Source organism: Mycteria americana, chromosome 2 (genome assembly GCF_035582795.1).
Source record: "Mycteria americana isolate JAX WOST 10 ecotype Jacksonville Zoo and Gardens chromosome 2, USCA_MyAme_1.0, whole genome shotgun sequence".
In the NCBI taxonomy this organism is placed as follows: Eukaryota; Metazoa; Chordata; class Aves; order Ciconiiformes; family Ciconiidae; genus Mycteria; species Mycteria americana.
In genome coordinates this window covers 118,504,349-118,527,466 of record NC_134366.1, presented here as the reverse complement: position 1 = coordinate 118,527,466, position 23,118 = coordinate 118,504,349, and the positions used below count along the sequence as shown (strand labels likewise).

General features: G+C 45.8%; 1 protein-coding gene across 1 annotated transcript in view; it reads left to right on the top strand.

Moving 5' to 3' along the window:
- Nucleotides 1-772: 772 nt before the first annotated feature.
- The window catches only part of RAB31 (RAB31, member RAS oncogene family), a 62,695-nt gene continuing 40,349 nt past the window's right edge, over nucleotides 773-23,118 (top strand). The window contains 5 exon segments of the mRNA XM_075494358.1: nucleotides 773-842; nucleotides 845-888; nucleotides 891-1,017; nucleotides 1,020-1,088; nucleotides 1,091-1,182. Of these exon segments, the coding sequence (XP_075350473.1) occupies nucleotides 773-842; nucleotides 845-888; nucleotides 891-1,017; nucleotides 1,020-1,088; nucleotides 1,091-1,182 (402 nt within the window).

Genomic DNA, 23,118 nt, shown 5'->3' with positions numbered 1-23,118 from the left:
CCTCTCCTTTGATATCTCTCTTTTGATAGTGTCTCTCCTGACAGGCTGTGATACTCCACTAGAAATGCTTTGTGTTTTCCTCCTTGGGGATAACAACTGCTTTGTTCCAAGCGTTTCCTTGGCCTAGGATTCTGGAAGAGTGAACATCTTCTTCCAGCCTATCGGTGTGAGCGTAGGACCCAATGTGGAACTCATTAGTGACATAATGAAGGCCACAACAGTTTATTGCCAGGAAGCTCCTAATGACGTGGCAGTAATCTCACAATGACTAATCAAGATTTTCTTCATTCCCTTCAGCAATCCTACTTGATAAGTTAGTGAAAAAATGAAAATAAAACTGTAAGTAGAACGGAGGCTATGACTTCAAATACCTGTCAGATGACGCTCTTCTGCTTTCCTGGGGTTATAGCACGCAACTCTTCTCCACAAATTCTAGGACTTTGGCTACCGAGAGCAGAGAAGAGTGGTTACGAACCCCCCTCACTGATTTTGGTGGACTGGTCCTGACATTAGCTGCAATGTAGCATTTAGCATAACTTTTTGATGGGTGGGGTACAGCCCTACTGTCAACCCGAGGTTGACTGTTTTAGTCAAAAATGGGTATGTATTACTAGGATTGGGTAAAAACGGAGTTACTCTTTTAAATGTTTTCTGCACCTAGTAAGTCAAACTAAAAAAAAAAAAAAAAAAGGTAGATGGATTCAGATCCTTCCCAACCGAAGCAGTCCAAATCCTCTATCTAGACCAGCACATGGTGTGTAGGACTAAGCATATGTGCAGTCCCATGCAGGATGCAGTCTCTCACCGATTATTTTTCTCACAACAGCAAATATTTACACAACATCTCCCCGCTCACAAGCCCGCTCCAGGGCGCAGCGTTAAGGCGCGGTTTGCAGCACCGAGCACGTTCGCTCCTCCAGCCAAGGGACGGCCCGTGCCCGCCCCAGCTCTCCCGCAGACGGGACCTGCCCCACGCTCGGCAACCGCCGGGCTCCGGGCGGGCAGCGGCGAGGCGGGGCCGGGGCCGGGCGCATGTGACCGGCGGCGGCGGCGGCGGCGGCGGGGGCTGAGCCGCGCCGCGGCGGGGCAGTGCGGAGCGGCGGCGGCGCGGCGGGGGATGCGGAGCGGCCGGGCCCCGGGCAGATGATGGCGATACGCGAGCTGAAAGTGTGTCTGCTTGGAGTGAGTAGAGGGGAGCGGGGGGGTCGCTTCGCCCCTTTCTTTCCCCCACCCCGCAGGTGGGGGCCGAGGGAGAGGGGGTGCTCGCTGCAAAGGCGAACACTGCCGGCCCCCCCCCCCCCCCGGAGGGCGCCGCGTCTCCCCGTCCCGGGCGGGGGGGGCCCGGCCGCGGTGAATTCCTCCACGCCGAGACTTGGCAGCCGCGCACCGGCCTCCGGGGGGCGGGGGGAGGCCTCGGTGGGTTTTTTTGTTTGTTTTTTGTCTTGTTTCTGAACTTTTGAAGGGCGTAACGGGGTGGGGGGCGAGCGAGGGGCTCTCTTGTGGGGGTGCCTGCCCCCAGCGCTTCCCAAGCCGGGGGCGTCGCCCCCGGAGAGCCGGCTCTCCCCGGCCGGGGTGGCGGCCCCGCGGCGAGTCTGCCTCCGGTGCCGGAGCCCCGAAAGGCGTCCGGGAGGGTCTGGCTGCCCGCCATCCCCGCGGCAGGCTGTAAGGTCTTGTCAGTCGCCGCGCTGCCTTCGCCGAGCCCCTGCAACAATGGTGGGAAGCGGAACGGGGGGAAGCAGCAGCGCGCTGCCCGCCCTGGGACGTTATTTCGGGTGGCTCCTTCTCTCTGGCCCCGTGTCACCTATGTGCGGTGTCGGTGCTTTGTTTAATTACTTGCCTTAATTCAGAGCTTCTCGCGCTCGGCTCCTTACAGGAACGTCCTTTCTGCCACTGCTTTTTCTTCTTGTGCTTTTTTGGCCAGCCCGTGTGCGCGGTTCACATCTGGAGCAGCAATGTGCTTAGCTGTGCAGTTCGGCTCCGCCTGCCCCCTCTCTGCCCTGCACGCAGGGAGCTGCACAGCAAAACGCGCCCTCCGAGTTGTTACAAACACCGCTGGCAGAACAGAGCCACCTCTTCCGACAGTTACCAGCAGAGCATCACTACTTAGGGTTGTGGTTTTTGTTTTTTTTTTTAAATCAAACATCTCAAATTACCAGGTGCCAGTTAGGCTGCTTTTAGGTCCTTATCTCCATAAACATTCAGAAAAGCTGCATGAGTGAAGGCGTTTTAGAGTGAATTCTCTTTCATGCCGTACAAGTGAGTTGAACATTTATAAAACAAACAAATGCAGACACTCCAGTTCTCTCTGATTTGTCTTGACACTTACCCCAGCAGGCGTGGGTACCTTGCCCTGCAGTAAGTGCCAGGATGTGGTGCCAGGGCACTGGAGAGTGCAACCCAAAGTATTTGGCAGTGACCATTCCTTCTTTCTTGGTTAGAATTCCTGCCTTCAACTTTTAAAATGGCATAGAGACAAAATAAATGTGGTTTATACAAACGTGAGGAGTCTGTGGTAGAATATGTGGATGTGTATTTTTTCTTCCCCAGCAGAAAATCCTGTAATTTTACGTGAAGTGAGATGAAGTGTCTTGTGGAATGACATTCCTCTTGCCCATTATTTATTGCTGTTTTGTAACATTAAAATGTACTGGAGGTTTTGCAAGGCAATTGTTTACTTCTTTTAAGACAGGAAAAGAAACCTATAAAGCAGCTCTGTGCTACCAGAAGGATGCAATTACTCTGAATCTGTAGATTCATTAAAATGATAGGGTGGCAGTGGGAGTACTTAGGAAGATGTAAGTGTCTGTAGTTATAGTCGCTTAGTAGTTAGTGAGATGTTCCTTCCTGAGTTTTAATAGCGTATAATCCTAGAAAACCATCTACTTCTGGTCATAGACATCTTACCTACCGTGGAGGTTGATACTGGTTTCCCAAAAGAGAGGAATCCTTCATATGACAAATCCCCTCGGGAACTTCAGACAGATTTCCAGAGCAGAGAAACTCCGTACCTGTCTGTGTGAACAAGTGCACGCATTAATCTTCTGATCTGCTCGGAAGCTAGATGGCAACTCAAAAATACATTTTCAGATCTACCAAAGGAATCTTGACAGTTGTCTTTTCGGTAGGTCTTGAACCTGGTAGGTTAATCTCTATTGTATCTAGTAGATCCCCTGATAATCAGTCAAGTCTGGCATGTCCAAGTCCCAAGATGAGTTCCTGTCCTTGTTAGAAATAGGGATTAAATAGGTTTTTAAACCTGTATCCCTCTCCACTTCTGAACAAAGCCCTAGGCTGCACCTCTACATCAGACGGGAGGATCACTGAAGGTCTATGGCCCTCAGCTGTGCAAAGGGCCTGGGCTTGGGCTGTTGCTGCTAGCTCAGAATTCCCCAATGAGGAAAAATTGCAGCTGGCACAACGTTTGCAAAGCCAGCTTCTCCACAAGCCCTGAAGCCCCGTTTGGCTGTAGAGGGTCTAGATGGGAGGGTGAGGAGAGAGGGGAATAGAGAAACGGGAGCTGTGCTCCATGCTGCCAGCCCTATAAGCTAGCGCAGTACTCCAGGGCCAGCGCTTGGTCTGGAGCCATTGCAGTAGAGATGGGGAGTAAGTTATCTGCTCCTGGATGTAACCCCGCATTGCCAGGAGGAAACCTGGCCTGTAATTTTTAGCATAAATCTAACAAAACTCAGATTTGGGTATCTGCATTTCACTTCCTCCTCCTCCAGAGTATCTTGGGGTTTTTAAAACTCTCTGTGGATGTGATGGGGGAACGATTCGGAGCAGCCTGGAGTAGTGCACAACAAGGGGATGGTCGAGGGGTTTGTAGATGTTGAAAGAGATACCAGTAAGAGCACAACAGAGGGGAAATCTGGGGCAGCTCAAGGCTACGTGTGAGTCAGTTTGGAAGGCAGGCTTTGCTGATGGCGGAGCTTTGTTATTCATGAATTTGAGAAGGCAGTGCTCTTTGAGAAGGCCGTCCTCTTTGAGGAATGATGGTTCCGGCTTGCTGGTGGGCTGGCAGGAGCAGGATGCCTCCCTAATTGTTCAGTGCCTCACAGCCTTAGGTGTAAGAGCTATGGAGGTATAATCTTAATAGCTCTCTTGAGTATGTTGCCATGCAAGTGGCCTCAAGCCTGCTCCTAAACTACTTCCCCCAGTAAATTATTGCTGCTGGGCAGCGAGGTATCTGCATGTGGAAGGTGTTCATCTTTGTAAGTGCAAACACTTGAGCATCTGCTCCAAGTCCGGTTTTGTCACCCCAAACTCTTCTTGGTCTCTCGGTCCAGTCTGTTTTTTGTCCGCAGCAGTTGTCCCTGTGTTAGAGGCCGCCTGCTTCTGGGGCTGAGCAAGTTTTAGCTGCAGCTCAGTTTATGCAGTGAAATGAAGTGCAGCTCCCATTGGACTCGCGTGATGTTTCTCTCCGGAGTGGGCACTCTCTTGAGGGGGTGAAGGAGAGAGGGGCGGAGGGGGCTGGTGTGTTCCTGAGCTGTGCTTCAGTGCTGAAATGTGGCCTGGCGTGCAGCTGCCAGGTTTCCTAATCTGGCTGTGGCTGCTGAGTGCCATGTGCCTTGGCTCCCGACATTTTCTTTATGTGGGCTGGAGGAGCGATTTACGACTCTTTGCCAAGTCCTGACATAATTGTGTGTGGCAACCGCAGAAGAGATTGCCAGGTTTAGGACTAAGGCAAAGTTTCTTGTCTTTGTCACTTCCTGAGGAAACTTTGACAGCCATTCAGAGGGACTTTGGGAGGTGGCTTGCTAACGACCGTCTAAAGTGACCTCCATTACTCCTTTCCTTGTGTTCTTGTTTATTGCATTTTTATGTTGTGACTGTTCATCATAGGACCAAAGGGGTTAGGATTGGAAGAGGCTGAGAGGTTATCCCTTGGCCCTAAAGCTCCTCTTATAACTTTCCTGACATATGTTTGTCTCTCCTGTTCCTAAAAAGCTCACGGTGAAGGTTTGTCTTCTCCCCAGGGTTATGTCCCAGAGCTTGACAGCTCTTACTGTAGAAAGTTTTTCCCAAACATAGTGCCTACATTTTCCTTGCCTGAGACTTCATTTCTTCATCCTCCTGTTTGTGTTTCCATTTTCTTGCTCGTAAGAAGTCGCTTGCTGGCATGCGTTCTGCTAGCATGTAGTCTGAAAATACTGTCTGAAGTTGGTAAGCCTACATTTGTAAAAGGAGTGACAGGTTTCCTCAGGAGTTTCTCCGCAACTGAATCCCAATTGCTAGGTATGGAGAACAGTGTATTACCTTTGACAATGTCTCGCACCTCGGTGTGCAGCGTCTGCACGTGCAGGCTGTGGAACTGAGCTCAGAGTTTTTTGATATTCAGAGTAATTGGGATTATGATAATAGTTTTCATAAGGAGAAAATCTCTCTCATTTTCTTGTCTTCATGTCATGATAATGTAAAGCTCTGGATTCTGCTGGATGAAGAACAAATTCCTGTGGCAGAGCATATGCAAAGCTTAAGTACCCCCTCTTCTCTGAGTAGCTGTTATACTGAACAGGTATGACTGAGAACCTTTTAGTTTGTGTTGGTGTTTATAAAATACAACAATTTTATTTCTCTTTTGACTCCAAAATGTTTGTCATTATTAATGCTCTTAGTGCCTAGATGTCCCAACCCAAGTAGGAGCACTGCTGTTAAAACCAAAAATTCACCCCTGGATGGGTTGTATCAGTTAAGGACCTTTCTTCTCACTAGATAGGTGCAAGGGGGTCTACATGTTAAGATGAGCATCCTACTGAAGACAGTAACACTGCGCAGGTGCAGGAGCTGTGCACGTATCAACAGCTGCAGTGCTGTAGCCTAAAACAGAACAAGAGGGACCAAAGTAGTGCCGATGACAAAGGCGGTCGTGGAAAGAAGAAAATTGTACTGATGAAGTAGATGTATGACTTCTAACATATGGTCCACAAAATATCCATCTGAGAGAACAACAGAGACTGGCAAGAGATTCCCCCCCCCGCCCCCATGTTAATGGTTCATCATCATCATGTACTTATTCATTCATGTTTTATTATGTAAACAAGTAGCTCTATCATGAGAGACGTTTTTGAACCATGACTTTGCATGGCTGTCTGTCTTGTGGGGTCACTGATGTGAAGTGTCCATCATTGCAGCCTTTCCATCAAAGGAGCCCTCATCTGTGTGTCTCTCCTAGCCACTTGTTTCTTTGCATTGTAGTGAAACATCAAATCACGTGTACAACTGGACAATGATTTTAAATGCACAGGGAACTGAAAGGCAGACAGCCAGACACACGGTTAGTGTGACTACATATGCCTCATTTCCTTGGGAAACGGTTTCCTTGGTATTCTCCCTTGGTGAAGAATATTCTGAAGTTTACACTTAATATGTGCACATAGCACTTCCATACTCCATTGCCCTGCTTTGCCATTCAAAAGAACAGTCTACCAGGATACTGAAGGAGACTGGGACTGGTGATTTTGGGTTTTTTTTGAAAAATACTGCATAAAAATGTAGTTACATACCAAGTAAGAAGTGTCTTTTCTCTTGTATCAATAAACAAGTATGTTCAGAAGCCTGAACTAGCCTTTTCCTATTAATTTATAAAATATTTAAATGGCCACAATCAGATTTTTGCAATGTAGACATTAAATATGTAGGTAAACAATTCCTCAGAATTTAACAGAATTCAGGATTGACCTTGGCCTTACTGCTTTCTACATATACTACTGTATATGTAGACATATCTACAAAACTTTTTTATTTACTCATATCTTCCAAAAGTTTTGGGTGGGATTGCTTAGAAAAGTGAGTAGACTGGGTTATGGCCAGAACATCCTTCTAGGAAAAGATGAGTGTGGAGGCCACGTTCTGCTTTCCTTTCCAGCAGCACAACCAAACTGGATTTCTGAATCGGCAGAAGGCAGGACTTGAAGCAGGTGTTGCTTTTAGTAGCTGCAAAGCCTCTGAAGGGGAAGCTTGTTACTACTAATCGACCGGGCAGCAAAAGAATACCCTGTGGCTGGTGCCTGTTGCTGCCCATGGTCGGCTCCGATCCGCTGGTAACCAGCTCGCAGGTCCCAGCCGCTGCTTATAACTTGCCTGTTGAATGAGACCATGCCGTGGCTATCATCCAGAAATCATGTGCAGGCTGTAGTTTTACTGTCTCTTAAATTGTATTTATTTCTTTTGTTTATAGGGTTTTTTTAGGTTTCCCTAGCCCCTTGCTTCAGTCCCTCTTTGTGATTTCTTAGTATTGGCTGAAAAATTCTGAAACTTCTTGTTCTACAGTTATTCTGAGGAAAAAGGTAAATTCTTTCTTTCTACCAAAATAAGGAAGTTGAATTGGTAATAAACTCCTCTTTTTTTTTTTTTTTTTTTTTTCAAACGCGGATGAATGCAGTTTTAGCCCTACTCAGTGAAGTAGTGCTGAGGCAGACTGTGTTAAGCGACCAGAAGCTCTGCATGCAAGAACTGTGCGGGGAAGAGAAAAACCCTCTCATCCTCATCAGACAATTCCTTTTAACTGGCTTAAGTCAAGCCATATTAAAAGGCCATTTTTTATTTACATTTAAAGAATGCTTTCTGAGACTCTGTTTGATGGTATGACTTGTTTCTCAGGCGATAATTTGCCTTATTTATAGGGTGTGTTGCAGTTTAAGGAAGTGGCAAAATAGGCGTTAGCTGAGCTGGTCATGGGCAAAGGCCTCTGAACCTGCAGGGCTTTTGCATATGGTGGTGTTTATAAATTACGGTGCTGGTACATTTTGCTAGTGTTGGGTTGTGTCTGAGCTGGGTATGTGGGTGCTGCAGACTGCAAGTGTACAGGCTGGATAGACATAGTCTTTCTGAAATTTCTCAAGCTAACTCCTTGTTGAGAGAAGCATTTACAGGGAGGCTGGAGCCACAGCTTTGCTCCGGTTGCTCTCAAACACCCACCTTTTCTTTTGTCTCCTTTCTGCTCCTTCTTCCAAATGCCATTTGCCCAGTCTTCAGGGCTGTTAGACCCTCCAGGAGCTGTTGTTGATCATGTGTTTCCTGGCTGCGTCCCTGTTCAGATGAGATCGGGACAGGCATCATTTTCTTCATTTCCTACGCCTTGGTTTTGAGGGGGAAGGCAGAGGGGTGCATTGAAATGGAACACAGCTGGCTTCAGCAGGCTGGCACTGTTGACCCCACCTTCCCCACAGTTCAGGTGCTGTCTCAGAAAACAAGCTGTTGAGTGCAGGGCAGCTTGTTTCTCCTCAACTTCAGTGGCTCATCAACCTCCGTTGATGGGGGGCTGTAGTTTGGGGTTGTGGTTTGACGGCCTTGGCATCATCTCCACCTCCATCTGGAGGTTTGGGGCTTCCTCTGCTCACGTTTTCCTCAAGCTGCTTCTGGGGCCAGCCGAATGCCCAACGCGTGGGTGGATACCCAGAGGTACCCTCCAAAAGGGCCGGGAAAGGTGGTGGGAAACTGGATGGGTTCATCTGGTCTGGTCTACTGGATGTTGACATTGAAGGGAACAAATGCATTTGCCCTGGCTAAATTAGGTAGCGTGCCCGTCAGGCATTTCAGTCCTTCTCGGGGTTGGTCTCGTTCTTCTGCGGAGCTCATCTGTGAAGCTGGGAGCACCAAGGATCTCATTTTCAGGGCAACGATCATTTGCTGTCTCCAGGGCTGGCAGCCCGTGTCAGTTCAATAAGTATCTATTCCCTCTTCTGCTCCTCGGTTTCCTCGCCCATACTGTCAATGCTGGCACACAGGCTAATAGCCAAGTGCATCCTACTCTGGGTCGTGGCTTCGGCTGCTCCCCACCAGCTCTGCAGCCCTTGTGGGTGAGCCAGACCCACAGCAGCTGGCACGGAGGGCTGTAGGGTGGCACACAGCCCCCCGGGCATGGCCGAAGCTGCCGTCTGTGGGTCGCTCTGGCGTCCCTGGAGCCTTCTGCAGGGCGGCACGAGGACACAGGTAGGAACAGCTCGTCCTTGGGCAGTCCGGGCAGTGGCCCTGCCTGCTGGTGGAGGAGGAAAAGGAGTGCTTGCCACTTCCTACCTCTCCTGGAGTTTCTTGCTCTGATGGGCTTTCCCTTTGAAAGTCAGTACAAGCTAGCATTCAGCCTGGTCTTTTCCTTCTAATTTACATGGCCTGGTATTTCTAAATCCTTACCCTACTAACCTTTATAGCGGATTTAAGCTGGTTTATTTTTTCCCCTCTGCTTCCTTTGGATAATTGGCTGCATTATAAAATATAAAAAAAAAAAATCCTACCTCTGTCCAGTGCTAATCACACTGATGGGTTAGATCATCCCACACTTTTTGGACAGGGCAGAGCAAACCTTCAGTGCTCTGCTCCTTGTCAGGTCTTGTCATGCAAGTGTTTGCAGGCTACGGGCAGCTCGTGTGAATATAACTCTGCAGCCCATCGCCAGAAGGTGCATGAGAGCTGCCATGGGGCACGCATGTCTGAAGGAAATGAGAATAAAAGATGTTTTTGTTCTCATGGAGATATTTTTCTTCTCTCTACCTACCTTGTAGAGACTGGGTAATGGCGTAAGGGTCAAGGTGAATGGAAATTTCTTAAATGCCGTCTCAACTTGTAATACGTCAGGAAAGGCAGACATTTCAATTTTCTTCTGAAACATCTTATACACCCTTCCCGTGAACGCTTGCAGTTTTGAACACCACTGCAAGGAGACAAATCCAAGCTTTAGAAAGCCGCCAGCGGAGGTGGATGGGAGGCCGGCTCGGAGCACAGCCTTGTGTAAGCAAATGCCAGTGGTTTGATTTACGGTCTCCAGCCTCGCAGGGCTGCTTGTGAAAGCTGAACAACAGGCAGTGGAACAAACGCTTTTTATTTTTGCCTGGCTATTTTTAAACATAAATGCTAGTTGGTGCGTGGTTTTTATATTTCTTGGAGGAGAGGGTAGAGCAGTTACGGTTTTGCACTTTTTGTTTTGAACTGAGTTCTTATTTGGGCAACATGTGGAAGTACATGTGCATGAAATCCAGCTACTAAATACTTCGTGTCCCCGAGTTATTGTTTCCTCCTTTGTCAGCAGAGCGACAGGATGCTGCAGACGTCATTGGGTGTCCCGGTTGGACCCGTCAGCCTCTGCTGGGCACAGCTGCAGGGGACTATAAAAAACTGTAAGGGCAATCTTTTAAAATGATAAGTATCAGCCTCTTGCAGGAATTCACCTACAGTTAGAGACTCTCCGAGGCAGATTTTCCTTTGCTTTAAAGTCTGTATACAGAACCAAAGTGAGTTAAAGAGGTTCCTCAAGTGGGTTTAATTTTGAAAAATGAATTTTTTTTGGCCCATTTAATTCTGCAGCAAATAAAACTTGAGAAGTGTCGATAGGATCTAATGGCTCATCAGCAACCTTCTGCTTCTGACCGATGGGATGTGTCTGAAGGCGTTTGCATGTCCTCCCATGCTCACTGGTGACCTGTGAGATACAGTGGGCATAGGCGTAGCTTTAGCCTTCTCTATCTTATGCTCGTAATCAGTAGCTGGTAGCTTGTCTCCAGGATTGCCGTTGCGTGTGTTCTCCAGACGCGCCCGTTTCTTGCTTGTGAGGCTGCTTCTGGGAATTCAGCGACAGAGGAGGAATCCTTAGGTATTTGGTCAACATCTGGTGTGTGCCAACGCAGAGAAGCTGTGGTAGGGATCACCGGGCTTCCCAAAGGCTGATGTGAAAAGCATCCCCGAGAGGACTCCCTTGAATGCGGTGTGGAGTCACACCAAAGCTCGATTTGGCTCTTGGGACTTTAATTCATTTTTAACTACTTGATTTAAGGGTGAGAAAGTACATTATCGCTATGGTTAGTAGTTTAGGAGTTAGAAGCATATTACAACTGAAAAATTTGAGGCGTTTGCCCACGCACAGTCACAGTTTTAATCTCAAGCAGCTTCTGGCGTCTGTGGAAGCAAATACTATGTTTGTTTGCTTGTGACAGTCTTTGTTAATTTAAAAAAACACCTCTGACTGACACATGCCACTACCAGTCTGTAAGGGCACACGTCCACTTTGTGGCTGGATAAACCTGGCGGTTGGTTAATTCTTGGAGGGATTTGGGAAATGAGAAAGAACAGATTCCCTTTATTGGATAGGAAGCCGATTATCTGAGGTTTTTTCCCCCCTCTTTTTTTTCCTTAGTGTACTAAATATATGTGGGTCTGTTTTAACAGTCATGAAATCAACACTTGCAATATATCTTGTTAAACCTGATATGAAGAGGAAGCTTCCAACCACGTTTAGGCCAGAAGTCCCTCATGGTGCATAATCCATGCTGATTTCAACCTTTGCAATACTATACAGACAATCTTACTTTTATGATATTCAGTTCTTGAGTGTGCTACAAACAAGGTTTTCTCTTACGTTATCCCTTAAGTCAGTATTTTTCTTTTTTTGGATGATATCGCTCTTGTGGAAAATTCAAGGAATGTTGGACTTTGTTTTTGTCTTAGTTTGCTTGAATGTCAATGAAGGAATTAAACATTGTCCCCCACATTTAATGTCTTCAACTGTTATGACTCCAGCAGCAGAGTGTAGTTTGTGTGAATAGTCTTCAGAGTAATTGTTCTGTCCTTTGATATTCCCCCCTCCCCTTGGATATTTTTCTTTATTTTTTTTCCTGCAGGATGTGCTTGAAAAGAATAAATGCATGCCTAGGCATTAGACAGACAGTTGGAGCACGTTTAATGTGACAAAAATGCGGTTGTATAAAAGCAGATAACACAAATGTTGATTTAAGTTGATGTTACTGAAGCCCTAATTTGAGTAGTGTCCTTAAGCACATGTTTAATTCTAAGCATTGGGGTAATCCCGCTTCAGCAGTATATCAGGGTGCATCGTTCAGCCTTTGCTGAATGGGCTAAATTGAATCCAAAGCTTAAAGCTCAGTGTATACTTTAATACACAGCTGAATGCAGTGCTGTGTGGAGGACAAAGATAAAAAGTTTATGTAAATTAAGTATTTGAGATAACACAGGTCTTGAGTGATTCCTGTCATTTAACATTAAAAGCAGATAAAGTAGCTAAGTTTTACCTCTGCTTGGTTTTTAGCATCTGGTAGGCTCTTTGGAGATGGTGCTTTATTTGACCAGGTAATTAAGCTGATCCAGAGTTTAGTGGCCGCGTTTGCCTTCTCCTTTAGGCTGGTGTGGACAAGAGACAGAACGAACCTTTGGCACCTGTAGAATAAGTCCAAGTTAAAAAAGTTTCTCTGAAGGAGAGTGGCAGCCCTACAGCCTAAAAAGATTTTCAGGAATAGTTTCAGTGGTGACCAGTAGAAAAAGGGGTGAAAAGTCGGTGTAGAGGAGATTTGGAGGAACAAAGTGATAAATAAAGAGCCTAACGCAGCAGGAGGAAGTGGAGGACCGAAGCTGAGGGACGGAGGCAAAGCTTTGGAGGAGCGTTGTGGGGGACCGGTGGGAGGGAACGAGGAACAAGGGGGGTAAAGTTGGAGCAGGAGCAAGGGCAAGAGAAGCTGAGAATAAGGAAACAGAAAACCACACCAAGCCGAACAGTGAAGGGAGTAATGCATACAAAATAATAAGGTGGGATGAAAAAACCCCAACGCCTCCCCTTGGTTTTAGCCTTCAGTTTCCTTTTTTTTTTTTCCCCCTCTTAAAGCTCTAACTTTGTCTAGTGTTGTTTCATTTATGTTTCAAAACACTTTTGTCCAGCTGAACCTGCAGAATCGTTGTTTACATTGCATTAAATTAAGCTGTATCATTTTGACTGGTCAGGAACACTCTGTTGCAGATCTGGTAGCTGATAGGGAAGGTCTCGTAGGATCTCATGGGCCTCTTGAGATGATGGCCAAAATCCCTGTGCCTGTCGTTCTGCCGTGTCTGGGGTCTGCAGGAGCTTCGGACTCGGTCCCACACGGTCCCAAGCACTCAGGCTGCAAGACAGGCGGTGTTTGTAGCACCCAGACAGCCCGTCCCGAGAGGGACTCCTCAGTACCCTCTGTGGGGCTCAGCCTCTTCCTGCTTTGGAGGGAAAGATCAAATCGGCTGTTCTTCTAGCCCAGCTATTCTTGTCCCTTGAGGAGATGTCCTTACATGTACTAAACTTCGCCGTTTATCATTGCCATTTGAAAGGCTCCCAGCGTGTTTTCAGTTGAGATTTGCAAAGTCCGTATGGTTTTGGCCATTTCTGGATCCCTATTTCTGAGTGAAGGTGAGAAAAATTTGCCAGGTGAATCAAAACTTTGTTCTGAGAGTCAGTTGTAAGTTAGATACTTACTTCCCAGTTATTTTTGTGGTGGAGAGAGGAAGGTGCCTTAACAATAAAGCAACAAAATCTGTTCCTGCTCATTTAAAGGGCTTTGCCCTGAAAAGTTGAATTCCCTGGCACTAGTGGTACCAGCTTTAGGAGCTGCTGAGTTTCATTCCAGCTGAAATCAATGGGAGGTGAAAACATTCAAGTCAACTACTTAAGGGATACGGCCTTGTGCTGATAATGTCTTCCATTTATGAGCCTGTTTGCTGCAGATAGCTTTACTCTCAGTAAGTTCACAGCAGCACACAGTAAATCCATAGATGAAAAACTCAGCCCTGGGTTTTATTATACTGTGCTTGCTGTTATCTCTTCTGTTTGCTTGCATGGGTGACAGAGGGGAAAGCACCAGGTGGGTCCTTACATGACGCTGTTTAAAATAAGTGGTGACATTTACTGTATTAGGGAGAACTTCAGATCCAGGGAACAGGTGAAATGAACATGAAATCACTATTAATCGAAGTTAATTAAACATGATAGTTTAGTGAAAAGTTTTCCAACACAGATTTAGGTTTACGCAAACCTCTGATTGTCCATTCCCAGTCCTGCACATCAATTCAGGAAATGAAAACCCCCAGTTTCAAGGACTTTAGACCTCTTCTTGATGCCATTTAATGTGCATGTAGATGTACATTATCTACATCTACATGTTATCTACATTTAACTGTAGATAATAAATAATGGCAAATTCCAGTAAATCTGAACTCACCACCTTCCCCTGATGCCCCGGGGTAAGGCACACGTTGTAATGTGTCTGGAAGGGTAATGAAGGCAGGTTTCCAAAGGCTGCCGGTGGGCTGGCAAATTGTAAGGGCAGCCTGACTAAAGAAGATGCCGTTAGATGTTGTTGTATCAGCTAAAAAGGGACTGATAAGCAGAGGCAGAGTTTTTGGTGATAAAACCACTAGTGAAATCCTTAGCCCCTGTCCCAAACTGCGTTTCCCAAACCGCTGGAGGATGCTGGTGCCTGGCCGCCTTTTGCCAGCGGAGAGGCAAGGAAGAGTTGTTTGCTTCTGGTTGTTGGTAGGTGACGTACCCTGTACTAGGGCTCCGCTAATTCGGAGCAAAGATCTGGGGCCATGAGGCTGCTTCCCATTTGTTAGAGGAAATGTCTTTATATAGCTGCCCCCTGAAACTCTGCCTCCTTCCTCTCTGCCGCCCGTTGCTGCAAGAGAGAAGGGATCAGGCTTTCTTTTCTCCACAACTGAAGTTTTCAACTGGTGTTTCGGTTGGCACTCACAATTTATGTGGCTTTTTTCTTCCTCTTTGGTATGAAACGCAATAATAAGTTGCAGGTGAGGTAGTTACAGATTGGGAGGGGAATGTCTGAACATTGAATTGAGTTGCTTGCTGAGCTTGGACAGGCAAATTTGAAGGCAATGCAGCCGTCTTACAAATTTTTCAGGCAACTGCTGGACGGTTTTTATATTACCGAAATAGTAAACTGAACACCAAGAGCCATTTCCTCAAATGCTGTACCTAGTTGATGTGCATATAGTTCATTGCATAGTTCATTGCATTGCCACTGCCTTCATTTAATAAAAGAAAATGACTTCGTTGGGATTTGTAGGCAATCTGTAATATGAAACTATAATGTTTGGATTGGATTATCAGTTCCGGACTGGCTGGAAGATTTTTTCTGTGTGGGGACAGGTATATCAAATCTTTTTTTCTTCCTATTTAATAAGTGACACTAACAAGCCTCTGTTTTGAAATTATGGCCCCTAATGGTAGGATTTGACAACGGAAGAGACAGGATGCTGGAGTATGAACAGAAACTTGTGGCAAATGGCAATTCAGGTCAAAGATTATTTCCTCATCATACAATTATTTTTAAAGTTTCAGCTGCTACAAATATATGTGGGGAAGGTTCACTTAGAAAAAGAATTTGGTTTGGAAAGCATAACACAGAATTGTTTATCCAATTTTTTGCTGCCAAACTGTACTAAAAAACAGCATTTGTCAGGATGCTGTTGCCTAATGTGTTTACTGAACTACGGAAGTCTCAGGTTATTTATGTATTTAGTCTGAAAATTGAATTTAGTTTCTCTGATCACTGCATTGCACAATGATGATGAACGATATTTAACCAGATTGTTATGCTCGTGTGTGTGCATATAGCCTATAGAGATAACAGCTCCAGCAATCAATACTCATTATCATTTACAATGTGAGGTACAGTGACTTGTAAGTTACTTCCTTAACACTTATTCCTTACTTAATTTTTCAAGTTCAGGGCCAATTACCAGGATTCCTAAGCAGATATTATACACACAAATTCTTACTGTATTTTAAATATGAATTTATCTGTGTGAAGAGTAGTACGTCAAGTGGATTTTTGTGACTGCATGTACATTTTGAAATAGAGTGGGTAGGAAAAGGATGGCAGTGTGCAGATGTTAAAAGGTCTCCTGAGTTTGTCCAGAAAATGAACTCTGACCATCTGAGTTAGCAAAATCAGATATTGCTCTTGGTAAAATTCCATGGGCATTAAAGCAGGACTTGCAATTTTTCTTTGTTTTACTTCAGCTTTGTTTAGCTCCGCCCTGTCGAGGTTTCACATGCTGGAGAGATCTGCTAAATTTGCTCTTGGTTCCTACTTCGTTGGCGGAGTGGGTGGGGGATGATGAATGGTGACCACCAGCCAGCTGTGGCACCACAGTAGGAATTTTCCCATGGTAAACCAGGGCTCTCGTTTCTCCTCCTCACCTGAAAAATGAAGTGATGAACATGGAAGTGATCATACTTAAGTACCTGTGGTGGTGCTCAGCTGGGAATCACCAAGCCAGTAACAGGGAGAGGTTATTAAGGTGAACTGGGGTGGTGGGAGTGAAGAGATGGGAGAGCATAGCATGGAGTGTGAGATAATACACTTTCTTATCACTTACAGGGCATCTGGCAGGGTAGGTTTACCTGTGTTATGCCAGGTCTGTGTTATGCCTTGGTCAAGAGGATCCTATGACTCAACGATCAGTAGAGAGCAAATGATCCTTGTCTGGGTGGTAGTGACTCTAATGAAGTCCCACAGCTATAGATCTCCTAAAAATGCATAACAACAACAACAAAAAAGCCCCTCTGAGGTGTACAACATTGTTGATACTTTGCAGGCTTGGGTGTTTTTTTCCTTTCATGGTACATTAATACAGTGATTTATGCGTGGGATATGGGCATCCCTTTGCGGCTTCCTTTGCTGTGTTCACACCACTCGTTGTCACGCAGGGCTCCCGCAGTGGTAATAGCAGTGGGACATGCCTGTGTTTCCAAGGGAAAGGTGCTCAGGCACTCTTCTTTTCATCTCTGTCTGTCCCACTTGTCTTGTTCTTGTAACCCCATCACGCAGTCCTCTTTCCCTCCTTACCCAGGCTCTTGGTTCCCAACTCACTTGCACAATTTAGCCACTGCTCCTTTCTCCTTTCCTCCTGTCCCAGTATGGCCAAGTTGACCATTTCCTTCTCTCTTAGTACCAGGAGTCACCAGATGGTGCTATTTCCCAATTAAATGCCCTCCTTTGCATTGCAGCACAGTCCAGCCTTTGTAGAAAGGTTTTATGGTATTTGGTTTTGTGATGGAGCTTTCTTTGGTGGGCAGCTGTGTCAGGTAGCCAGGGGTCTTGCTTCTCACCATGTGTTCAGTCTTGAGTCACTTTTTTTGAAGCAAAGTTGTTCCCTGTGACTTAATCAGCGTCCAGGACTGACATTGGGGTCCCAGAAAGGCTGGACTGCTTCTACACAGCTTGTGACCACACTGTTGCACTCAAAAGCCACTTTACTGTAGTGTAAAGCATGAGCAGGTCTAGCTAAGGATGTCCTCAGGCTTTGTGCTGTTGGGTCCCCCTCCATCCAGTTTTTTTGCTCATTTGTTGGCATGTGCTGCTGCTCCAAAGGAGATTTGTGTGTGCGTGTGAAGCTGCTCCCTGAAAGGTGCTCTGCTTGTTTCTCCTTTCATCCTCTCCTCTTATTAGTCAGCTAGATTGATACCACCTTATTTGCAGCTGCTTTTTATAGAGATCGTGCTCTTACTGGAAACTGTAGAGGCTGTTCAAAACAAGGAGTTCAGCATCTTAAGGGAATAGCCAAATGCCCCCAAAAGCCACAATTTGAGATGAAGGAATGCAAATAAACACTAAGTTCCCTTTCTTTTCGCCAGGCTGAGCACTTCTTCCTCCACAGCCGTCCATACCACATGCTGTCAAGGGCATAAGAAATTGATTGATTGAGATTCTGCTCTTTGATTTCAATTTAAAATCCTCCATTTCTCTCAGCTGCTGCTCTGAATTTGATAACTTGTGTGGAGAGGGGAAGGAAATGTGTAAGAAAAGACACAGAGAATTAGCTCGAAATTTGATGTCAGGAAGCAGTTTCTAAATAATATTAATAAAGATCGAAGGCTCTTGTCTTTGCCGTCCACAGTCACGCTAGCGTGGCAGTGTGGTTAGCTTGCACTTTGTACGGTAAGATGCGGTGATTAAACAGATATATTTGAATTAAGAGTGTGGGTTTGGGGTTTTTTTTGGCCGAAGTAGATTAGCTTTAAAAATTGCTAAGTTGGGCATTCTGGGGCTAGGTTGGCTGCAGTGTTAATTTGTTGTTCTTATTTTTTAATATATTCTACAGTGTTGCTGTTCTTGAGTCATGTTGCAGAGAAAGGAACTGAGGTAGCTGGAGTGCAGACCCACCAGCTATGTTTTCTACATCAGTCGCATTTTTGGTTTGCCCTATGGTTTTATTTATTTATTTATTTTTATTCTATTGGAGTTATTTTAAAGAATAGCTTTGAAGGAAGCTTCTTTGTTCTCCCTTTCCCTCTGCAGCCCCCTGCCACATAAATAAAGATCGCTTTATAATTCCCCTGCCAACTTTACACACAAAAAAAGAGTTGGCAGGTCGCGGAAGAGCAGCATGGTTTGTAAACGCTGGGTGAGTAAATGTACAGTAGCCACGTGGGCCACTTTGTGATTTCTTGGGTAGTAGATAGTTTAACTGACCGCTAATCCTGCCACCCACTGCTAGTGCGATGTAAAAGGAGGATTTGTTCCTTACTACTGATTAAATGCCATGTCAGTCACTGGACTATGTACGAAGGAAAGATAGCTCCCTTTCTGACTAGGTCATCTTCCCAGCACCATCTTGCCTTCTTTCAAGGTGTTAATGTTCCTTCTCTTGAGTCCTCACATGTGGAGAAACCTTTCCACACTTGGAGTCAAATCTTCAGCTGAAGTTAGTGGAGTGCCTACTAGCTGCCAGATGAGAGAGAGCACTTTGAGTGAATCCATTTGAAAACCAAGTGTTTGCAGAAGAAAGAGGAGGAAAGATCCAGCTGGTCCACTCACCTTGAAGTTCTTCAGGCTGCAGCTGTGCTCTCCATGCCTTCAACTTAGCATGAAGAGCTCGAGATAGGAGCCCTAGTTGTAGCAGGATAATGCCAAGTATCTTGGAAACACTCTAGGAGAGACTTTGGTTTCATATAATATTATATATGCAAAGATATGAATGTCTCTAGGAAAGTGAATTTATTGTTAACATTAGTTACTATACAGAGATTAGCTGCTCTTCAGCTTCTCCCGTCTCTGGCCAGGCACATCGCTTTGATAGGATGATAAAGTGCTTTTGGCCATCTATGCTTGCTTTTGTACTTTACAGTTTGGTGAAGCCATGGTGTTGCTTGGGCTCTCTGGGCCTATCGCTGACAAAAGTAGATAGATGGAGAGATTGTAACTAATATTGCAGTCCAGGGGTGGGGAAGGGCTGGAAATACTCTTTTTTTGTCTATGAGAATGGAAAGGATGCAGCAAAGTATTAAAGAAGGTGTATTTGAAACTTGGGCATTAGGGTTTTTTGTCTCTAAAAGATTAGTGGGCTGCGATCTGGTGGAGAGCAATGGACCTCTCACAGTGAATACAGATAAACTTACTAACTCCAGAGAAGCCTACAAAATGGCAGGACAAGTAGGACTGCGTTCCCTGGCTCCAGGTACGGCAGATAGCAGAGCAGCTATGCGTGCCTGAGTTTAATTCCACGGGAGGATGCATGCAGGATGTACGTGAAAGGAAGCCACAGGCTGAATAATCATGACTGGTAAGGGAGCCAAAAGCTGGCAGGAGGTGTTTGGCTTTGGTGGCCATTTGGGAATGGGAGAGGTGGACAGGGCTGTGGACACATCCAGCTCTGAGGAGAAGCAGGTGGGCAGTACTGTACGCGTTTTGCTAACCGATGTGGACAAAAGGAAAACAGATTGAGAGAAGGGATCAGATGATCCCATCAGGATTCAGAGACCAGATAGCATTAAGCCCTGGCCACCAGGTATTTTTCTATTTTAAAACAGCCGTTAGGAATATACAGGTGGTATTGAAGACGCATATAAATACCAAACAAATGAATTTGGCACTTGACTATCTCTCGAGGCACTTAAGTGGTTCTTTGTCACTGTACTGTCTGAACACTTTACAACTATCACTGATTTAAATCCTCATAATGCTGTTACAAGGTAAAATCAAGTAATTATTTTCATTTAACAGCTAGTGAGCTGAGAATGATGGAGCCAAGAATTCCTGTGCCAAATGCAGTCCTTGCAACACTAGGAGGAAGGACTGTATTCTAATATAACAGGACTTACCTGGTTGGGGGTAGAAAAATGTCTCTGAGAACAAGCGGTGCTCTTCCTACGTGTAGAGGGAATTGGAGTTAATCTAATTCTAATGTGCACCAGGGGGAAAAGCCTTATTCTGTAGCGAATTGGTGCTCCACAACACCAGCGTTGGCCTGAAGTTACATCAGCAATTAGAAATGATGTGTAGGGTGTTTTACTGTCAGAGAATTGACATAGACCATCCTAACTTTATGGGAGTAATATACTGACAGACTTAAAATACTACCATGCATTGTGGGTTTTAAAAAGGGCATGCAACAAACAGAAATGCAGAGATGTTTTTGTAAGGTTCACACATGGACAGATGGCCAAAAGAACTGTGGTGGTTCCTACTGAAGAAGTGAGACACTGCAGAATAATCCTCCTGTAAAAACACAGTTGCGTCGAGATCCGTGTGTTTGTGCTGGGATCTTGGGGAACTCAGTTCCAATATTCAGTGGGAGCATTACTGTTCATCTGGCAAGTACCCTTCACTCAGGAAAGTGGAAGATAGCACATGGAGAGTCCTGGAGGCCAACTCTGGTTCCAGTTCTTCCCTTTCAAATACTTGCTTTGCAACCGAGTACACCCCAGACCTTTGCAGAAACTCCTTGTACATCACTGGTGGCATAAGGCCATGTCTGATGTCCTTTGGAGCTCTTGTTGCAAAGTACATTGCCAGGCTCGTACAAGCTTTTCAGAGTACCAGAGGTAATGAGTAAAGTCAAACAATTAAAGGTGGTGGTGGTGGGGTAGGAAGGAAAAACACAACACACCTCTCGTTTGGTAGAGGGCCCGTCTGGGAGCTGAAAAATCGTGCTGCCGCTTTGGGAAGCAGGCGTGCCCCTGGGCCAGTTCTGTAGCTCTGGAAGGGGGATCCCAGCAAATCAACAGGAAAAGGATCTTCTCTGAGAATCGTGTTGCTCACAGGGGAAATAATCTATTTCTCGTTGTACAGGGCTGTAGCGAAAATTGGAATTTACAAAAATTATTTGTGTCCTGAGATGTGTATTCTTTTGGCTGCAGAAGCGAGGCTTCAGAGCACCTCAGCCTGCATCCCTCTGGTTCAGGCTGAAGCCTCCGGCAGTTTTGTGCTGGTGAAGCGGCTGAGAGCCAATGTGTCCGTCTAAGGGCTGCTCTTGTATTTTCATCTGTGCGCTTGTGCAGTGGTGGGATTTGCTCACTTGATACGTCTCGCAGATGGAAAAACTGAATACAGCGAGAAGCTATTTGCACTTCTTCCTAGACACCGCTCCGCAGCGCACGGCTGCGTTTTCACTGGGACGAGCCTGATGCTTGGCAGATTCAGTCCCAGGGGTGTCTCTGAACCCAGGTCTCCTGAAAGGTATTTCTCCTTACAGCAGTGTCTTCAGGCAAGTGAGTGATACCCAGATAGAAGGAAGGATGAAGGATGTGTTTAAGACTAGCAAAAGTTGATTGGGTAGAGTGGTTCTTGGATTAAAATACTGCCCTTGGAAACCATTATCAAGAGTCTGTTGTGCATAACTCTTCCTTGTATGTTCATATGGTTGATAAAAATCCAAAGCCAGTTTCACGTGCTCTTCAAGCCGCTTGCCACAGCCTTCCAGAGCAGCTGTAGCTGGATTAGTAAGACATGGAAAGTATTGCATTGCTGCCTGCATCTGATCCTCTGAGTAATGATTAAAATGTTAATGGCAGGCATAGAGAACTACAGCAGGCTGCAAATTGCAAAGATTTATTTTGTTGTTCAGCTCGTTGCTTTTTTACCTCCAAATGGAATTTAAAAGACAGCCGTAATCCTGTACTCAGCCTTACCACATCACGTGCCTTTGGGTTAAGGGCTGGCATCTCTGAAAGCATCGAAGATGCAGGTCGGATATCTCAGTGCTGCATGCCAGACCTTGCCCGAGGGGTGACGTTCCTCCTAGATACCAGGCTTGACCAGAGCTGAGCATACATTTCTGCACAAGCTCAGCGATACTTTACGGTGCAGGCCTAGCGATTTGTTTGATGATAGCTAATAAAATGCTAGCCATCTAGCAGCACTGCGATGTCATTACACTGCTGTGAATTTTCAAATTCCATCAAAGTCCTGCTGAGGATAATGGGAATGGGCCAGGGGGATTCAGCTGTAAATCAAAAACTAAAGAGTGGCCAATTCTGACAGTGGAAAGAACGGCTATTTTAATGTGCAGAAGCTGAACTGCCAAGTCAAAACCAGCTGTGCTTTACAGAGCTACTAGAATGAAAGGTCTCTGCATCTGTGTTTTTTGTGAGACTCAGTGATTGTTTTTCTTCCCCTAAAGTTTAAACCGTGTCTTTCTACCTCAGATTTGCCTGGCCAGTTGCAGAGATTTTGAATGCCTTTTTTTTTTTTGGTATTTAAGATATCAAATGTTTTGATGATAAAGGACAGTTTTCTCCTTTTTGGCAACTTCATACCAACTCAAATGTTTTCATCTGTACATCTTAATTACTTCATCAATGAAAGTTCTGCACTGGGCAAGGCAAGGACCTCTCCTTCCTATCTGCTGTAGCACTGGCAGGAGTCAAATCAGTGTAACAAAGAGGAGAATTTAGCTCGGGAATTCTTGAGCATGAAGTGGCTCCTCTGTTATTTTTCAGTTAGTAATGAACCAGCCAAGAAGTTTGTCCAGTGGCATGAATATGTGACAGGGAGCCAGGAATTGTTGCTTCTCTCAATAATGAGGAACAGCCAGCTTCCTCTCTGAGCAGATCCTCTTCCAGGAGAGCGGGACAGCTTTTTGACTGTACCCTTGTTCTGTATGTTTGATCGAGCCTCCCGCTTCCCCGTGTCTGAAAGATGACACAAGGCAGCATTATCTCACTGGAAGGTGCACTAAGAAGATCATTGATGGGCCAAATTTGACGACGGTTGTTTCTGGTGTGTGCAATTGTTGCACCTCTTGATGCTAACCTGTCTTGAGAAAGCTTCAAAACAGCTTGCTGGTAGGTTCCAGTATTGCCTTCTGCCTACAACCTGGGTTTTCATCGGTGTGAGCAGCTTTGTAATTCCAGCTATATGCATGATGAAGAAGCTACGCTGCGGGAGGCTGCCTGGGGGTTACCCTAAATCAGCCCTGACTGCATCAGTCGCGCGCTTTTTCTCTTGGTCGGGGGTCCTCAGAGGAAGGGCTGAGCTGTCAAAGGCTCACGGTGCCTTTGCAGTTAGGGTGGTTAGCAGGTAAGCTTTTGGGGAGCCCCAGCACAAAGTGGCTCTGAGGGGCAGATGCATCCCT